The sequence below is a fragment of the Podarcis erhardii genome (assembly GCF_964252035.2).
Source record: "Podarcis erhardii genome assembly, chromosome: 12".
NCBI classification, from domain to species: Eukaryota; Metazoa; Chordata; class Lepidosauria; order Squamata; family Lacertidae; genus Podarcis; species Podarcis erhardii.
Genome location: NC_138513.1, coordinates 27981403 through 27999311, shown reverse-complemented (window position 1 = coordinate 27999311; position 17909 = coordinate 27981403). Strand labels below are relative to the sequence as shown.

At 42.0% G+C, this 17909-nt stretch overlaps 1 protein-coding gene across 7 annotated transcripts in view; it reads right to left on the bottom strand.

Annotated features, from left to right (window-relative positions):
• Positions 1–7947: 7947 nt before the first annotated feature.
• Positions 7948–17909, bottom strand: part of HDAC9 (histone deacetylase 9) — a 425839-nt gene continuing 415877 nt past the window's right edge. For all 7 annotated transcript variants that reach the window (XM_081881910.1, XM_081881911.1, XM_081881909.1 and 4 more), the window contains one exon: positions 7948–13093. In XM_081881910.1, coding sequence (XP_081738036.1) covers positions 13054–13093 — 40 coding nt within the window. In that variant the 3' untranslated portion in view covers positions 7948–13053. The remainder of the gene's footprint in view (positions 13094–17909) is intronic.

The window sequence follows — 17909 nt, the reverse complement described above, 5'->3', positions numbered from 1 at the left end:
CCCTAACCCATGGATTTGCGCCCCTAACCCTAACCCCCAGATGTTGCGCCCAGTGCGGCCGGCCCCCCCTGCACACCCCACGCTACGCCACTGCAACCCTAGAGTTGTCCGCGACTGGACCTAATGGTCACTTGAACCCTTCTATCCCAGCTCGGTCACTGAGATCATCTGCAGGAATATAATTGGTTATTCCCAGTTTTGTTTTTCTACAAAAAGAGATGCCAGAACTCCCCATGAGTGCCATCCTTGTTCTATTATAATGGCAATGGTGCCCACCTGAGAGGTGCCGGAACTGAGTTCTGGCGAGTTCCGACTGAAAACACCCCCTGAAAAAATCCCTCCCCAGGTTGGTGAGGTTTTTTTTATGGTCATCCCCACATCTTCTGGCAGAAAATTCAATAATAATAATAATAATAATAATAATAATAATAAGAAGAAGAAGAAGAAGAAGAAGAAGAAGAAGAAGAAGAAGAAACAAACAAACAAACAAACAAATAATGTTATTATTTGTACCCCGCCCATCTGACTGGGTTGCCCCAGTCACTGTCGGTGGCTTCTAGCATATACAAAAACATAAAGCAGCAACATTAAAAACTTCCCTATACAGGGCTGCCTTCAGATGTCTTCTAAAAGTTGTACAGTTCTTTATCTCCTTGTCATCTGATGGGAGGGTGTTCCACAGGGTGGGTGCCACTACCGAGAAGGCCCTCTGCCTGGTTCTCTGTAATCTCACTTCTCGCAGTGAGGGAACGACCTGAAGGCCCTCAGAGCTAAACACCTGCTGGGAATGTTTCTATTCTTTCAGGCCTATGCAGGCAATAATGAATACAGTACACCATTCCACAATAATTAGCTGATTTCTGATTTTAACTTTTTTTGTAAGTTTTTTTTTACTGTATGGTTTTGTGTACTAGTACTGTAAACCACTATGTTTTTCTAATGAATAGCAGTATACACATACTTTTAAGAAACAAAACAAGTAGAAAAAACAGAAAAATAATCCGAAGAAGGGAAAAGCACAAGCTTAGCTCAGTGGGGACTGAGCATGCTCCGTAGATGTGGAATGCTGACTGACTGTTGGAGGGAAGAAACAGAAAGCTGGGGGTGGAATGAAGTATCCTGGAAAAGGGAGCCCTCAACAAAAGTATTCCACACTTCTGTGCCATAAATGTCTATAATATGGACAATATCAAGGTTTCCCCCTCCTCCTTTGGACTTTATCTTAGATGGATATGTGTCAAAAATCTTGCTGACTCATCTTAAGGCAATAACATTAAGTTCCCACTTGCCAAATCCAATTAGTAAAGGTTGCATCAGCAAACAAGCTCCATATGTAAAACTGTAATGCTTTTCTGGCCTGCTCTGACGGCCCAGGACTTGAATGGCAGCAACACTCCCCTCAGTTTGCACAAGAAACAGAAGGCACAGTGTGTAGGACATAGCCCAAGAGAGTTCACTCGTAGTGTTTTATAAACATGTAGGCTGCGGCAAACGAAACTCCCAAACTGATCTGCTAAGGAGTTATTCAAAATGACATAAAAAGCACTTTGGGAAGGGATGTTGCTCAGCAGTCCAGCACCTGCTTTGGTCCCAGATTCAAACTCTGGCATCTCCAGGTAAGGTTGGAAAGGGCTTCTGCCTGAAATGCTAGAGGGCTGCTGTGGCTTTGGTTACAGGAATGTCCTGCACTCAAACAGAAGCCGCGTCAGACGTTTGGCTTCCGAAAAACGTTTGAAAACCAGAACACTGACTTCCGGGTTTTCAGTGTTCGGGTGCTGAAATGTTCGAAAACAGAGACATTTGGGATCTGTGGTGTGACTGTAATGCCACATATATTTAGTTATCAAAACAGTGTTAACTTCTGTTCAATTTTCTTTTCAGAATGAATTCTTTAACTGTTTTTGTGATGGCAGAGAAACCAGAGACAAGATTGCTCAGAAATTCAATGAGACCAATCGGCCCGTCCAGAAGGATTGGTTTCCTTACCTCATCTTACTGGTTCTACAAAGAACTTTCAACTATTACCTGAGTAATAGTCTTCTGCTCTCTGTAGGTGTTTTTGGGTGCTGTTATTTGCCTTTTTTATGGATTCTGCTTCACTGAATGCTTTTTAAAGAACCCATTTTATAGCTGCCCCTCACTACAGAGGAAGGATGAGACATATCTCTTTTAAATAATAACCAAATTCTGCTGCTGGGCACAACAAAGACACTGGATAACAGGAACCCAGAATATAATATTATCACCCAGAGGTAATCTCCATCACTTACTGTATTTCTGCAATGTGGGCTAAAACACTTCTGTCTCCAGTGCATTCCTATTAAGTTGTCCACCCTTGGAGAGTGCATTCCCCATATTGTCATTGGTCTACTCAGCAGCAACTGGACTTCTGCCAAGGTTGAACCCATATGGGATCAGGATCGATTGTCCATCTTGGATATAATTTCTCATTTAACTCTCTCTTTTACCAAATAACCCAAATGATCAAAGGGCTGGAGAGACTTTTCTGTGAGGAAAGGTTGCGGCTTTTGGGAATTCCTAGTTTAGAGAAAAGGTGAGTACAGTCATACCTCGGGTTACATACACTTCAGGTTACAGACTCCGCTAACCCAGAAATAGTACCTTGGGTTAAGAACTTTGCTTCAGGATGAGAACAGAAATTGTGCTCCGGCGGCACGGCGGCGGCTGGAGGCCCCATTAGCTAAAGTGGTGCTTCAGGTTAAGAATGGACCTCCGGAACGAATTAAGTACTTAACCCGAGGTACCACTGTAAAAGGTGACATGATAGAAGTTAACAAAATAATGAATGGCATGGAGAGAGTGGATAGAGGATGCCACAGTCTTCCACCTTTGAGTAACTGCTCCAGTGTTTCCTTCCCAATCACATATGTTTTGAGTGCCTACTGAGCTGCAGCCCAGAAATTTGCCCATTCCACTGCTGTGATTCCCAAGATAGTAATATCACACCAACACCAAATCCCATATGTTTCTATTGAAGATGAAGAAAGTTGGGGGCACATCATCCTTATCACTCCCCCCCCAGGAGCATAAATAAATAAATAAATAATACCAGTCCACTACCCCCTAACAATAAGCAGAGCTTCCCCTCATTGCCTTCCCAGCTTTTGCCACGTAGCGCTGGTTTCAATTCTCTTTGCGTAACTACTTGCTTAAAAAATATCACTTGATGTAATTTCGCAGAAGGAAGCCTCTGCATTCCCCACCCACCCCTTTCCTGGTGAACTCTAGCTTCCCACTGAAGATTTCTCACCCACTTCTGATTTTTGCATCACAATCTGAGGCCTTTTGTAACACTGAATTCTGACTTCTTAAATAACCACTTTGTAGCTTGGGCTACGGAGGATGAAATGAAGGCGCCGTGTTCTGTGCCTGCGTTTTTTTCCATGCACGTCTTCCTATGGCTTTCCATACATTTGGGAGAGGGCGGGGTGGGAAACAATAGTTCAAAGGGAGCCAATATTTGTAGTGGAAACTAAATAAAATCAGATGGGAATAAGCAACGGCAGGGTAAGGGGAAAACAAATTTCAATCAGCCAAGCTGGTTCTCACTCTTAACCTCAGTTTGAAGTTAAAGAGAATTTGATTGTTAAATGATGTCTTCCGTTGACTTCATAAGATTTTCGTGTGACCTCTTGGGACATATGGAACGTCTTTTCTCATATGGCTCTATTTTAGGCAATTTTTTTTAAAAAAAAGGAACTGAAATATTAGCGTGGCATGTGATGAACAGCCTCTTATCATATGAAATGCAGCTAATGGTTTCTTTCTTTCTTTCTCTCCCTTATCCCTGTTTCTTATCAGTGATAACAGGGCCAAATGAAATCACACCATAATGTTGTATAAAGATCAAGCTGACATCTTTGGGATCCAGAATTGGTGTGCCTTTCTATCCCATTTAACATGGCACCAATGCATATTTTGACAAGGTGCTGAGTAGTCTTTCAAGCATGTGAAAACCACTGGGTGCCCATGCAGCCTCATCATCATTTAGACTAACCTGTCTCAAAGGGTCATTGAGGGCAGAAAGCATTGCTCTCTGAATTTGCTTTGCCATGTGACTGCACAGCCAGATCTGACTGGCTACATGATGCTATAGTTTCATTGCAGATGAGCTCTGGTTGGGTGCTATTATACAGTCAACCAAACAATGTCAATGTTTTAAAATGACAGGGTCATAACAGCTGATGAGTGGGACAGGGAACACACACACACAAAAATATGGAAAGGTAAGATTTGTGTTTGGGGAGAGGGAAATATTCCAGACCCCATCTCAGCTCAGTCTCCCTTTCATGCCACAAATGTGCACTTGCATACTCTTAGTGAAAATGTGATAAATAATAATTATTCTATTTTAAATATATTATTAATTAGTAAGCTTATTCCTTGCCTTATACTGATCATCTCTAGGTCATTTACAATGCAAGAAACATATATCAACTGTTGGCAGTGTTTTTTTCCTGGAGGGACACAGGGGTACGCATACCCCTAAACATTTTCTGAATCTAAGTTTGGCCTCATTAAGGGGCAGTATTTCAATATGAGTAGGAAAATGAGAGTACACCAAACCTTTTTTTAAAAGAAAAAAGCACAGACTGCTAGCATATATAGACTCAAGTCAAGTGCATGTCATGGGCACAGAAACACAACACTGGGCTGAGTTAATCAGCAGTCACAGAGGTCTTCCTCCTTCAATGGCCACAATTTGGTCAGAGACAGCACACTTCCTTTGTGCAGCAAACCTTTGGCCCTCCAGAAGTTGCTGAACTACAACTCTCATCAGCAATTCCCATGAATGGCCAGGGATGATGGGAGTTGTAGTTCAGCAACATCTGGAAGGCCAAAGGTCCTCCACACCTGCTGTAGATCCCACTCATCTCTACACAGCAGGAGATTTAGCAAGAGGCCTGGTTTGTCTTTTATACTGCAGAGCTTCCTTAGGAAGAGCTCGGTTACTCCAATCTCAACATCAATATTTCCCAGCATTCCACAAATCAAGTCAGTGCCTTCTGATGAATGGCAAGGCGATATCCTGAGGCATGTACCTGCTAGAAGAGGGGTAGATAATGTAGTGCCTACAGATGCTTTGGAGTAGAACTCCCATCATCCTTGGTCATTGACCATGTTGCCTGAGGATGGATAGAAGTTGCAATCCCAAACATCTGGAAGGCTCCATGTTGGCTGCCTCTGAGCTAGAAAGCAGAATGGTAGTATCTGAAGCCCTGGGAAACTGCCCAGCCCCACATGGATCTGATGGAAAGGGACATAATCCTTCCCAAATAATGGTTCGTCATAGTTTAACTATTGTTATACAAACTCCTTATTATGGGGGGGGGGGCGCAAGCCACAGATTTTATAATGGTGGAGATGTGTGGTTGACACATAATACAGAGAGAAAGCAGGAAGTGTAGGTCACTTCTGCTTCCTGTTGCTGCTTTTTGTAACAACCAAAGCAGCTTAGTACAGTGGAACCTCAGGTTAAGAACTTAATTCATTCCGGAGGTCCGTTGTTAACCTGAAACTGTTCTTAACCTGAGGTACCACTTTAGCTAATGGGGCCTCCTGCTGCTGCCGCCGCATGATTTCTGTTTTCTTCCTGAAGCAAAGTTCTTAACCCGAGGTACTATTTCTGAGTTAGCGGAGTCTGTAACCTGAAGCGTCTGTAACCCAAGGTACCACTGTACAGTATTGGCTTTCCATTGCTGCAGCAGTGGATATACAATCCCTAGTGTTGATTCATGCTGTTCATGCCTAGAGTTTTCATATTGCCATATTCCATTTAAAATTATGGTCTGTTACTTCACAATTCCACTGCAAATGGTGGCGATGTTTGAATAACATGCTACAGTCTCATGTTTCCTTATTTTTTTTTAAAGGGCTGTTTCATTCCCATCCCAAATGTTTGTTTAGGAAAATAGGAGCATGTTCAGGGTATATATGTACTATGTGTATATAGCTATAGCTATAGTTAGATATGCTGCCCACATTACTAGAGTTCTAGCTTTTTCTTCCTCCATTCCATGCAACAGGATGTAATAGCTGATGATGCAGTTCCCTATTTACTGGGGATAACTAGCTAGCTAGCAACTTTTATATGGCTTCTCACAGAAGAATGCTTGTAGAGAACAAAATGTGAGTTTCTTTTTAATGAATCATATCCTGCCATGTCCTTGTTTATTAGACCTATCTCGTTTTCAGAACAACCTCCAGGAAAACCCCAGAGGAGATCGTTTTGACTGTGCACAAATGCAGGAACAAATCAACAAAACATATGAAATCAAATAATTCAGATAATCCATTCATTAATGTGTGTGGGTTTTCTTTTAAAGATCTGGTGTTCTAGATGTCAGCCCTTGAAGAATGTATCTAAGTATGTATGGAGCGTTTTTCCACCAAAAGAGCCACAAGTCACCAACATCTCACATGAGAGGGAAGTTCTGCCAGATGAAGAGGTCAAACTTTTTCAAAGTTTTGCAGTTACACACCTCAAAGTGTAGAAATCAAACATTGTGTGCAAACAAGATGTTCTTAGCATGGGCAGTGCCAGGGGTGTGTGTGTGAAGGAGGGAAGTTTCCTCCCGACCAAAAACTTGCTTCCTCTTGCCCTCACATTGTTGGGCTCTTGTCATTAACATGTGAGACACAACTCACCCACCTAGAAATATCCTTTGCCCCTTCTCCTTCTCCCCAAATTTTTTTTCCTGCTGCCACCACTGGTTCTTGACGAGATACCATTTTTCAAATGGAGAGAAAGGAAGTCCGGTTGGGCCCTGACACAGCGGCAAAAGAAACCGAACTAAACATAGAATCGGAGCTCAAAGTTGCCGTCTTTAGATCTGCACAGTTTTCTTTTTCTTTCTGTGGTTTTTTAGGCTGACAAGTAACATTAGTTTCAGATTAATGCTCGCGGTTCTTTTTTTTTTTATGCACTCCAGCTTGATGGTGCTCAGTGACATTATGTTTTAAGAGCTAAATCCCAACAATTCAACGAGGGTGGCAAGATCAGATGCTACTTCCGAAACTTCCATTTCATCCAGGTTCCCCCCCCTTTCAAGTGGATTCTTAATATATTTATATATTAAAAAAGGAGAGACAAACATCAAATGTTCTTATTTCAAACAGGGTTTTTTTAATGCGCACAAGAATGAGAGTATAGCCAAATAATTATACAAAACACAAGACCAAAGGAACTCACCCCCACCCCCCGCTTTCAGCCTGATTGAAGACAACATCAAGCAATCCCAAAGCCTACATATTTACAACAGACAAAGATTTGGAGCACAAGATGACTTTCAGTTATTCACTGGATGCTCTCAGATACAAAAACGTATCAGGAATAATAATGAGACTAATGCTCCACAGGTTCCTCCTTGTCATACCAAGATGATTCCTTTTAGTGCCTTTTATAGTACCCTAGATGAGCTTTGCTCAGTTAAAACATTCCCAGTGGCAGTGAAGCCTTTGTGCCTTATCTGATGAGGTGTTAAATGCACATATGAATTTTGCATGGTTGTTTTTTAACTCACAAAATGATATCTGTGGTAGGGCCTGACCAAGACTGGGACTGCAGTGTGTGGGTGGGGAGTAGGGATAGAGGAGAAAATTGATTCCGTGTGCATTTCAGCTGACTCTATCAAATTCACACTTTCCAAAGCAGTATGAGAACCACAACACCACTATTCTTCCAAGTTCACACTTATCTGAATTTTGCGATGCAATTCTCCAACCAAACATTGCTTACAAAAATGGATTATTTTAGGGGAGGTGTGCATAAAAATGAATTCAAAAACACATATCAGAGAGGTTGTTTGCAAAAGGGTGTGCATTAGTCAATACAGCATATAAAAATGTGTTTGTTAAGAGACATTCACACTAAAACGCCAATGAATTTTCATGAGGATTTGTGTGCTTTTGTTTTGTTTTGTTGTGTTTTTAAAAATACAAGTTGTTGCAAAATGTGGAGAACTGAATATAAGACATGAAAAATGAGAAACAGAGAGAACCAACAATGACAATGAAGTGGCCCCAGTATCAGGACCTTTCCTCACCCCCACAGACCAACTTGGGACACCTAAGGATTTTGTTCCTTGGGTGCCCCAAGGTGGTTTGTGGAGCTGGGCTTGCCAGAATAAACCAGCAGTAGGAGAGCACTGACAGATCCTTCCATCCCTAGAGTGGAGGGAACTTTCACCGGTGTCAATGGCAACCCCAATCTGAAGGAAAATGACCATTAGGGAAGGGGGAGATTTTAACTGGGTCTGTTGGGCAGGAAGAAACCTATGTGTTGTGTCCCTGTCCCTGATTGGGAGCCTCCATGGTGGTTATTTTTAAAGTCTCTTCTGGTTTGGCCCTTGAATAGTAGGCAAAATATACACCCTCCCCACCTAGGTTTACCTTATAATGGAAGCTGTGGGAGGCGGGGGTGAATTAGGGAGTCAATGTTGGCTTTACTTTTCCATATCAAGTGATCTTATAGTAAGCAGATGCTTTTAAAAAATAAATAAATGGCATCATATTTTAAAATAGCTTTGCAACAGAAAAAATAATGAGAGAGATGGATTATTCTTTTTTTAAATAGTGATTTAAAAAGTTCATCAAAGTCTATGGAAAGATTCCGGGGATAGAAAGGGCTGCTAAGTATCTAAATTGTCACTTCTGCTTTGCATCTTAAACTCAACTCTTCCAGAATTCAAGTATTTAAGTTTAACTCACTCATATGAATCCTATCCACCGCAGCCCAGTCAATATCATGAGACACTTGAGGACCAGACTGGATGAGATGTGGGGGATCAGTGATTGGATCTCCTGGCATTTTAATATGAACAAAGCACAGCTGTGGGACCACCCCAAATTGGAGGGAATCTGAGGTCTTAACTCTTTCCCTGACCTTGCGCCAATCTAAACTAGGCCCCTTTCAAGCTGCCTTAAAAACTGTGCCCCACCCTCTCCAATTGGGACTCATATGTGGGGAAATATCATGCCCTACACCCAGCCCTGTGGTCCCAACGCCATTTCTAGGAGAAGCTCTGTAACTACTTCTAAATTGAAAATGATGGGAACCCAGATCACTCTCGTCTGTTTTGATCCTGTCTTGAAAGTCTGCAATAGGTGTGTTGGAAGTGGTTTGAATAGGGATCACTGTTCATGGTCTGTGAACTCGTCCCTTTTGCTCCGCCTTTTCAGGGTCCTCCCCCCAAAAAGGAAACACCTGCAAAGGCTGTTTGATCAGAAGGAACTGCACAATGAAAAAAACCTGTGGACACACTACAGTTCCTTTCAACTGCCTTAAAAAAAAAATTGTTGTCTGTCTCCAAGCTGTAGCTGGCGTCAGCTACATTTGGATCTGGCTGCGTGTGACTCGCTTACTGCAGATGCGCACGCCAGCCTGGAATGTAATAAATACCATTGGGAAGACCTTGAAAAATTAAAAGCATTATCTGCGTGCTTTCCTAGGAGAATTTGCTGCCAAATCAAATGCACGTATATTCGGAAGCAAGCCCCACTGACTTCAGTGGGGACTTGCCTCTGTGGGGACTTACTCCCTAGTAAGCATGGATAGGATTTTGCAGCCCTAATGTTGCATCAGTACGGTACTTTAAGAGAGTTTTACACACTCACACCCACACCCACATAAGTGTATGGTGTAAGTGAAAACTTCTGTACTTATTTATGGGCATTTATTCTTCTTGCAATTAATGGTGCAATGTTTTGCATTCTTATGTACTGCTTTTCTTTATTGTCTGAAAGTGCTTCTCTGTTATAGCTGGCTAACTTAGAACCACATACAGTAATTTATTCAGGGGACAACAACGATATCCCTCTCTCTCCCACCTAGAACTGATCCAGTTTGCTATGTCCTTGCAACTGACTTACTTGTGACCAACATAGTTTTAAAGGGGCATAGCCTGATCCTATGCATGGAAGTCAATCCATTACTTTGAATTCTCTAATGCTTCTGCCTCCATAAAGTTTCAACATCAAACAAGCATATCAACAGGCACCTGAACTACATGCATGAACTTTTCTCCTCCGAAAGGTTCAGACTACAACTTGGAGGCAGCCCAAAGCATTTCTGTATGTGCAACGTTTGGGGCTTCAACTATAATAAGGGGGGATTTGTTGGCTGGTGTTTTCTTTTGCTTGCTGTATTTAAACGGTTTCCTTATTGCAAGCACATCCTGATATCACATGGAGCTCCCAGTAACCCAGACTGATGACCATGAATCTCTGGCCCATATCAAGGCAAAGGGCAGTAGCTCAGTCTTTGCTTTGCCTGCAAGAGGTCCCAGGTACATCATCACCTGGTAGGGCTGGGGAGGACCTTTGCCTAAAGACCTAGTGAGCCACCACCAAGACATTTTACGCAACACTGAGCTAGGTGAGCTAACACAGAGACTCAATACATGGTTACTTTCCTGTGCTCTTAACTTGCTTAGCTGAAGCAGTGTTGCAGCAGCTAGTGTTCCTAGACTGTGGCTTTGATGTTGCTGTTCAACTTAGATTTAGCATGGCAAAATGAGGATGCGTTACACACAGCCATGTGTGAAATCTAAAGAGGAGTCTGGCTTACAGTCAGATAATAAACACATGTTTACTCGGAAGGAATTGCTCCTGCATTCAACAGAACTTACTCCTGCTTTGTTTTGGCACAGTTTCGTAAAGTATCTGTAATAAGCCGAGTGCTCTGCAGCTAAAACAGGCACATTTCCACACTAAAAAATTAAAGCTAAATGGGCAAATTTTAATTGTTCCTATTTTATCCCATTAATTTCAGATTAGGCTTCAAAAGGAAAAGAATGGATTTTAATAACTATTAAGTGGAGGTTTGCAGCACTTCCGTGTAAAATATGATGCCACAAGTTTAAACCATGAAAGTCAAATAATAAACACCATTAGGCATGGTGGTTGATTTTTCATGAAGCATTGTTTATAGGATGACTATTAGACAATTGGAGTAATTTGTCAAGTACGATCATTCAGAGAAGCAGTTAGAACATATTGCCTTACAAATGTAATCCTATTGGAATCAAAGCACTAGAGTCACTATCCATTTCCAGATAGTTTAAAGTTCTTCAGATTACTTGCAATAGTCAGGAAAACTGGAGTTGGATGATAAAGCTTTGAGGAGGGTTTGATTTTTCAAATAATTAGTTGTAAATGCCCATCTTATCATAACACTTTCATAAAGGCATGTTCAACCGGGCTGAATTCTCCTCCAACTTCCTATTTCAAGCACTGTCTCAAATTTCCAAGTTATATCAAACAGTTTCCATATAAGAAGGAAACAGTCTTTCAAATTAAAATGTTAATTGTAAACAAACCTAAACACATTGCGGGGGTGAAGGTGGGGAGAGAATGCAGGCCGCCTATATAACAAAAGAGAATTATATAATTCCATTTGAGTGAAATCTTTCATCTTTGATTTACAGGTTTGAGTCTGCTGTAACTCAAACCACATTTATTCCATATCTTTCATACCACAGCTTTCCCTAAAATCTTGTTCTAATTAAGGTCCCTTTCAGATTTCTGAATAAAAAGCATGACAGTGTTCATTTATGGCTTTAATGTATCCTTTGAGCTTGGAAAATATATAAAAGAAGAACATCACTTGCTGTTCAAACAAAGGGAGGCTATCGGAGACTGCAAAATGGAATGATGGAAGGTAGAGAATAATGCACTGTGTTCTTTAGATGTGTGTGTGTGTGTGTGTGTGTGTGTGTGTGTGTGTGTGTCAGGGGGGAGAGGGTACAAACAGCTACTGTAACTCCTCTATCGCTGTTTGCATCCCTTAAAAATTCTCCGATTCTGAATAAGTGCTATTTCCCTTTCTGTGACAATAAGGCAACATGTGTGAGAGTTTTAAACTTTCATTATCAGCAAAAGGCACAGTTCGTCATGCATCCACAGTTACTCACTATACTGGAAGGAGAAAAATAGATAACAGGAGACACCTCTTGGGTTGTTGCTTTTTTTAGTACTAGGATCCAACCCTTGAAAAGCCTCAAAAAGAAAATAACATCTGATGCTCTGGTCAGGTTTAAAAACAAGGAATCTGCGGAAGCACCCAAACCTTGAGGGAAATGCAGGAAGGTCCCTTCTGCTTGCTTGCCTTGAAGCTGGAGCAGAGCAACAGCTTAAAGCAAGGTAAAGGCAAGGGATTTTTGTGTGTGAGCTAACTGGAATATCTTGCAATCATATATTGACTAGCTGATATCAGCTCCGAACTGAGCATCATTCTCCCGGAGTCAAACCACCTCTCTCTCTCTCTCTCCTTGCGGAGAGCATTTTGTTGCACGGGTTTATAAAATGCCACATGAAAAGTGAGAGAACAGAAAGCAAAATACCCCCCCCCCCAAAAAAAGAGAGGAATGGGGCTAACTTAAAAGAGCAATGTTGCACATTTATTTAGGGGACAGCTGAAAAGCAGTGGAGCAGAGCTCTCTTTCGGCTGAGTCCTCCTGACTCAGCATTTCAAAAATGGCACTACAGAGGAACGGCCCACCGTTTCATTACACCGGGAGCATTAAACCAATCCTATCAACTCTTTTGACAATGTGAAGAAAAACAAAACCCGATCCAGTAAGACATGTTCAAAATGTCAGAAGCGGTGGGATTTGTGACACTATTTTGTTCCTCCCCTTGATGTTTCTCAGGCTGCTTTCAATTTCCCTCGGCAACCATAGCTGAGAATGTAGAATTGCTTTAATGTTTCTATTCTACCATTTAGGTCGGCAAGTGGATCACACAGCACACAAAAGCAGGCTCTAGGCTCAGGCTCGCTTTGCAAGCTCTGGTTCCCTGTAACTTTAGAATGGCAGCGGTTACATCGAAGGAGTCTCGGAAGAGCCTTTTAAGTCCATCCAACGAACAAGTGAAGCTGCTGTTCAGAATTCTGTGCCCAGTGTTTATGCTCCATCTGATCTCTGCCACCCAAGCAGCAGACAAGACATGTCTAAGGGTGCTTTTTTGGGGTAAGAGGAGGGGGAAATACACAATGATGTCACACACAGGAAATATCAGAGAGAACTTGGCATTTCACAAGGCTGGCTCTTCTTCCATAGGCTCGCCGGCAGCTCTAGAAAAATAAACAGGCAATCAGAATATGGAACCAGAGTACACAATGACATTGTAGATTTTCATGCATAATCAAAGCTGATTTTTCAGCTCTCCCCCATGTTTATTTGTATTCTTCAGCTATCCATAAATAAAAATTTCTTTCCTAGGAAGTATAAACAAATGTCAAGTGGAAAAACATTTTTGTTCCAAGCAATCACTGCAAAAGGTTCCTGTTTATATTAAAATTGTCAGAATATTTTATAACTTTAGGTTCAGAAATGCACATGCTTTGTGTCAGCAAAATCAGAAAATTTAAATGGAGGGAAAGGTGCAAGCCCACCATCTCTCCTTCTTTCCCTCTAATTTATCCAATTTAACGACAGAGAATACCCTCTTCAAAATCAGGTAACGTATAAAGAATGTAGCAGAGTTTCCAAGTCATCTTGGTCGCGCTGCTTCGCTTTCAAGACCCTGTTGGCTGTTTGCCTGCCTAAAACTTCCGAGCTCCAATTCTGAATTTGATTAGCAGACTGCTGCCATAAAGCAGGTATCTAATAATAATAAATAATCTGATTATGCACATCGTCTTTATTAGGAATCACCTGGGAGACAGCCAACAGGCTGAACTAAATTGGCTGTTGGGAATGTAAAAACAGAGAAGACAAAGTATTTCTCCCCCCGCCCCCTCCTGATTGCTCTGGAGAGTAAAGAATGAGAGATTATTTTTAAAAACTACGTTGCCGACAGAATGAGAAATCAGATAATATGGGAATCTAATCCTACAGCAATGCTTCAGAACAAGAGCACACACACACACACACAGAGAGAGAGAGAGAGAGAGAGAGAGAGAGAGAGGGAGGGAGAGAGAGATATTTTGTTACTGCTGGATGCCCATTTCCAGGGAAATTGCAAATACAATGGGGGAATTTATTAACATCCAAAATATTTACCATTATAGCTTGCTTTGTGTTCCTTGAATTGCTGCAAGAAGCAAACTAGGGTGCTGTTTTCTCATGGACAAGCATGTGCCTGATGCAATGGTGATTCTTGCATGTTGTGCATGGTGTGTCACAGTCCTCACACAAGTTTGACTAATGGCAGATAGCCCTACCCTGCTATGAATAATATCGAGGGACTCACACAAGGGAGCCTTGTTTTTATGTCTGCAAGTGATACAGAATGACTTTTTTTTTTACATTGGTTTGATGTTTGATGTCTGATGCTGATCAGAAGGTTGGTGGTTTGAATCCCCGTGACGGAGTGAGCTCCTGTTGCTCCCGTTGCTCTGTCCCAGCTTCTACCAACCTAGCAGTTCGAAAGCACACCAGTGCAAGTAGATAAATAGGTACTGCTGCGGTAGGAAGGTAAACGGCGTTTCCGTGCGCTCAGGTTTCCGTCACGGTGCTCTGTTGTGCTAGAAGTGGTTTAGTCATGCTGGCCACATGACCCAGAAAGCTGTCTGTGGACAAATGCCGGCTCCCTCGGCCTGAAGCGAGATGAACGCCCCAACCCCATAGTCACCTTTGACTGGACTTAACTGTCCAGGGGTCCTTTACCTTTTACCTTTTGCAAACAAATAATGCAAAAAAAGGAAGAAGTTCCTATTGAAACTTCAAAGAGTCAGAACCTCTTCCTCTACACTAAACTGTTACAAACAAGCTTCAAAGTCTCATTATTATCTCATTCAATTGTTGGAGCAAGGACAGTCCATCAAATTACTCTGGTGCTGTGGCAGACAACATCAGCGCTACCATTCTGTCTCCACCGCAGCATTGATATATCTAGATCTATTCTCAATGAGAGCAGAAGCTAGCAACGCCCGATGGTACCTAACTTCCCTTGAAAACCAAGTGATGTGTTCAAAATCTATAGTGCCTGACTTTGCAGGCATGTGAAATATAAACACAACAGTGAAATTTCTATAACAGCTGTTAAGCATAATACAGCACAGCACTGAATGTTGTTCATTTTTTGGCACTTGTTTTGGGGAAAATGTATAGCTCATTTGCAGCATAACACTTTCTCATTATAAAGCTAAGCCTATCCTTGTATTTTTCTTGGTATCCTGGGTTCTGTAGATAAAATGTTGGACTTGGGTCTTGGAAATGTCCATTCAAATTCCAGCTAAGATTCACTTGGACAAATTGCAACATCTCAAAGCTGGTTCTGCATCTGTAAAATGGAAGTAAGAGCAGCTTCCCTTAACATAGAAAGAAAAGGATTGCCTTGCTGGAGTGGTCTAATCCACCATTTTGTTTCCAATAGTTGTCAGCTGGGTGACTATGTAAATTCAGCTGATGGCCACCCCTTCCCATTGCCCCTAGCATAATTATATACTGCATGTGTACATAGAGATTTCATTTTGCTATCAGGACTGCTGGTAGACTGTGTTTATGTGCTCCCATGGTATTGTGAGCAACAACAAAATTGAGATGGGGCCGTCCCTACAATGAGGCAGAGTGAGGCAGCTGCCTCAGGTGGCAGATGCCATGGGGCAGGAAGCAGCAACAGCAGCAGCAGGAAGGTGTGGGGAAACAGAGCTGTAGCCTACCTGCAATGCCCCTAAGCTAACCTGCTGCACCCAGGCACAATGGACGATGCTGTCCTGTCACTAGTGTTGAAGTAAGATTCAGCTGCATGCCCACTTCTCTTCTGCACATGGAATGGGAGAGGGAATCATCCTGTCTTTTGCCACAGGCAACAAAATATATTGGAGGCAGTAAAGCCCGTAAAGCAGTTTTATTTATATATCAGGGATGAGAAACTTGGGTCCCTCTAGTTGTTCCTGGACTGTAGCTCACTTCAGCCTTGGCTGATGGGACTGATGGGAGATGTAGTCTAGCAACATCTGGAGGGCCTAGGTTCTTCATCCCTGAGATATATTTATATATTTGGGTAGGATTTTTATGTTGTATCACTTCATCTGCCCCCAGAACGGCCTAAATCGGAAAGCATGCAAAGGCGAGCTCCCATACCGTTTCCAAAGTCAGTGATTATTTGGATGTAGCTCTTGGTCCGACACAAGGCTCTAATCAGTCTGGTGTAATCTCATTTCCAAAAAGGAATAGGTACTTATCAGCACATACAATGCACAGGGCATTACCGGGCCATGGCTGCTGTTTACGGATCAATCTTTTCATTTAAATCAATCGTAGCCTCATTTTCAGCCCTTTTCTTTCATCTTGAACCAACCCCATCTCTCTTCCCTATTCCCTCCCCCCTATCTTGACAATTTCAATTAAGTTCCAAACGTAGAGAGCTCTCACGATCGTAGAAAGCTCTGCTTTACCAAACAAAACGTTAAAACACCCAGAAAATCACAGCTTCCCCCTGAAGCCTGCTCCATTTGGCATGTCAGAACAAATCAAAATGAAATAACTGTTTACTCGATGATGTCACTTTAACAAAAAGGAAGAACGAGAGAGAGAGAGAGAGAGAGAGAGAGAGAGAGAGAGAGAGAGAGAGAGGTGCTCAGCCAAACCATTCTCTCTTTCTTCTCTTGGTGGTAAATGAGTCAGATATTAGTTGGCCAGGGAAAGAGATGCTTTGTTCAGACTCTGAGATGGAAATGAATCATGTTATTCAGCGCACCAATATAACCTCCAATATAATTGGCAAGCCTATTGCAAGGAGAATGTTTTTTCTCACCAAACACACACACACATACACAACCCAAGACCACGTTCTGGATAACAGATGTCAACTAATCAATCAGAACACAGGGCTGGGTTTTCCAGCTATCCCCGTTTGAAGTGAGTGTTTTTTGTGTGCTGGCGAATAACACTGAACATCATGGGATGCCTTGCTGACAGTTCTTAACTGAGAGGAACCCTGGAGGAAATGGGAGAATGCTGTTGTCTATCATTGGAATGTGCCTTATATCTAGTTGCACTATGATGGGTTCTTTGTGAAGACTGAATGACGACGTGAAGCACAGCAATTTGGGGTACTTTCTCTTCCATCCCCCAGTGCAATGCCAATAACCCCCCCCCCCACGAGTCAGATCAGGGCCCCCACAAAGCCTTATGTTGCTTTGTTGCTTTTGTCTGCTGCTGTACCTTTTTCACTCTATGCTTTCCAATATCTCCGTGCTTGCCTAGGTCCAGTCTTCCATTTTGCAAGAAATGAGGCTGTCCAAAAGTTCCTTGTGGAGCACTAAAGAGTGCTACACGATGTTGATGATCATGGTGATGATGATGATGCACAGCAGTGGAGGATGTTTTTAAAAGTTAAGTGGGTTTTTTTAATTTAAAAAAATCACATATTGCTCTGCTTTACCACGGCAACAAAAACTCACAGCTCTTCAGAACTCCACAGGCAACATTTGGACAGTCACGCATTGGAAGCTTGTAAGGCTGGGGCAATGGATACAGGGCATTAATATAGACCTAAACTCTGGAAGAATGATTTGGAATTTACTGCATGTTATATTTTGAAAGAGGAATTATATGAAAATGATGCACAGATGGTATTTAACCCCGAGTAGGTTGGTTAAGATGTACAAAGTTGGATCAGATCTGTGTTGGAAATGCAGAGAAACAGAAGGAACATTTTTCACATGTGATGGACATGTAAAATGGTTAAGGGCTATTGGGAAATAATCTACAATGAGTTTTAAAAATGTTTAAAACAACGTTCTCCAAAAACCCGAGGCCTTTTTGTTAGGAATACTTCAGTCTGAAGTTCCTGGTTGTCAGAAAAAAAAAAATTATGTACGCAACCACGGCAGCTTGAATTTTGCTAGCCCAAAGATGGAAAATGAGTAAGATCCCTAATAAGGAAGACTGGCGACTTAAGATGATAGAATTTGCGAAAGCAGCAGGTTTAACTTACAG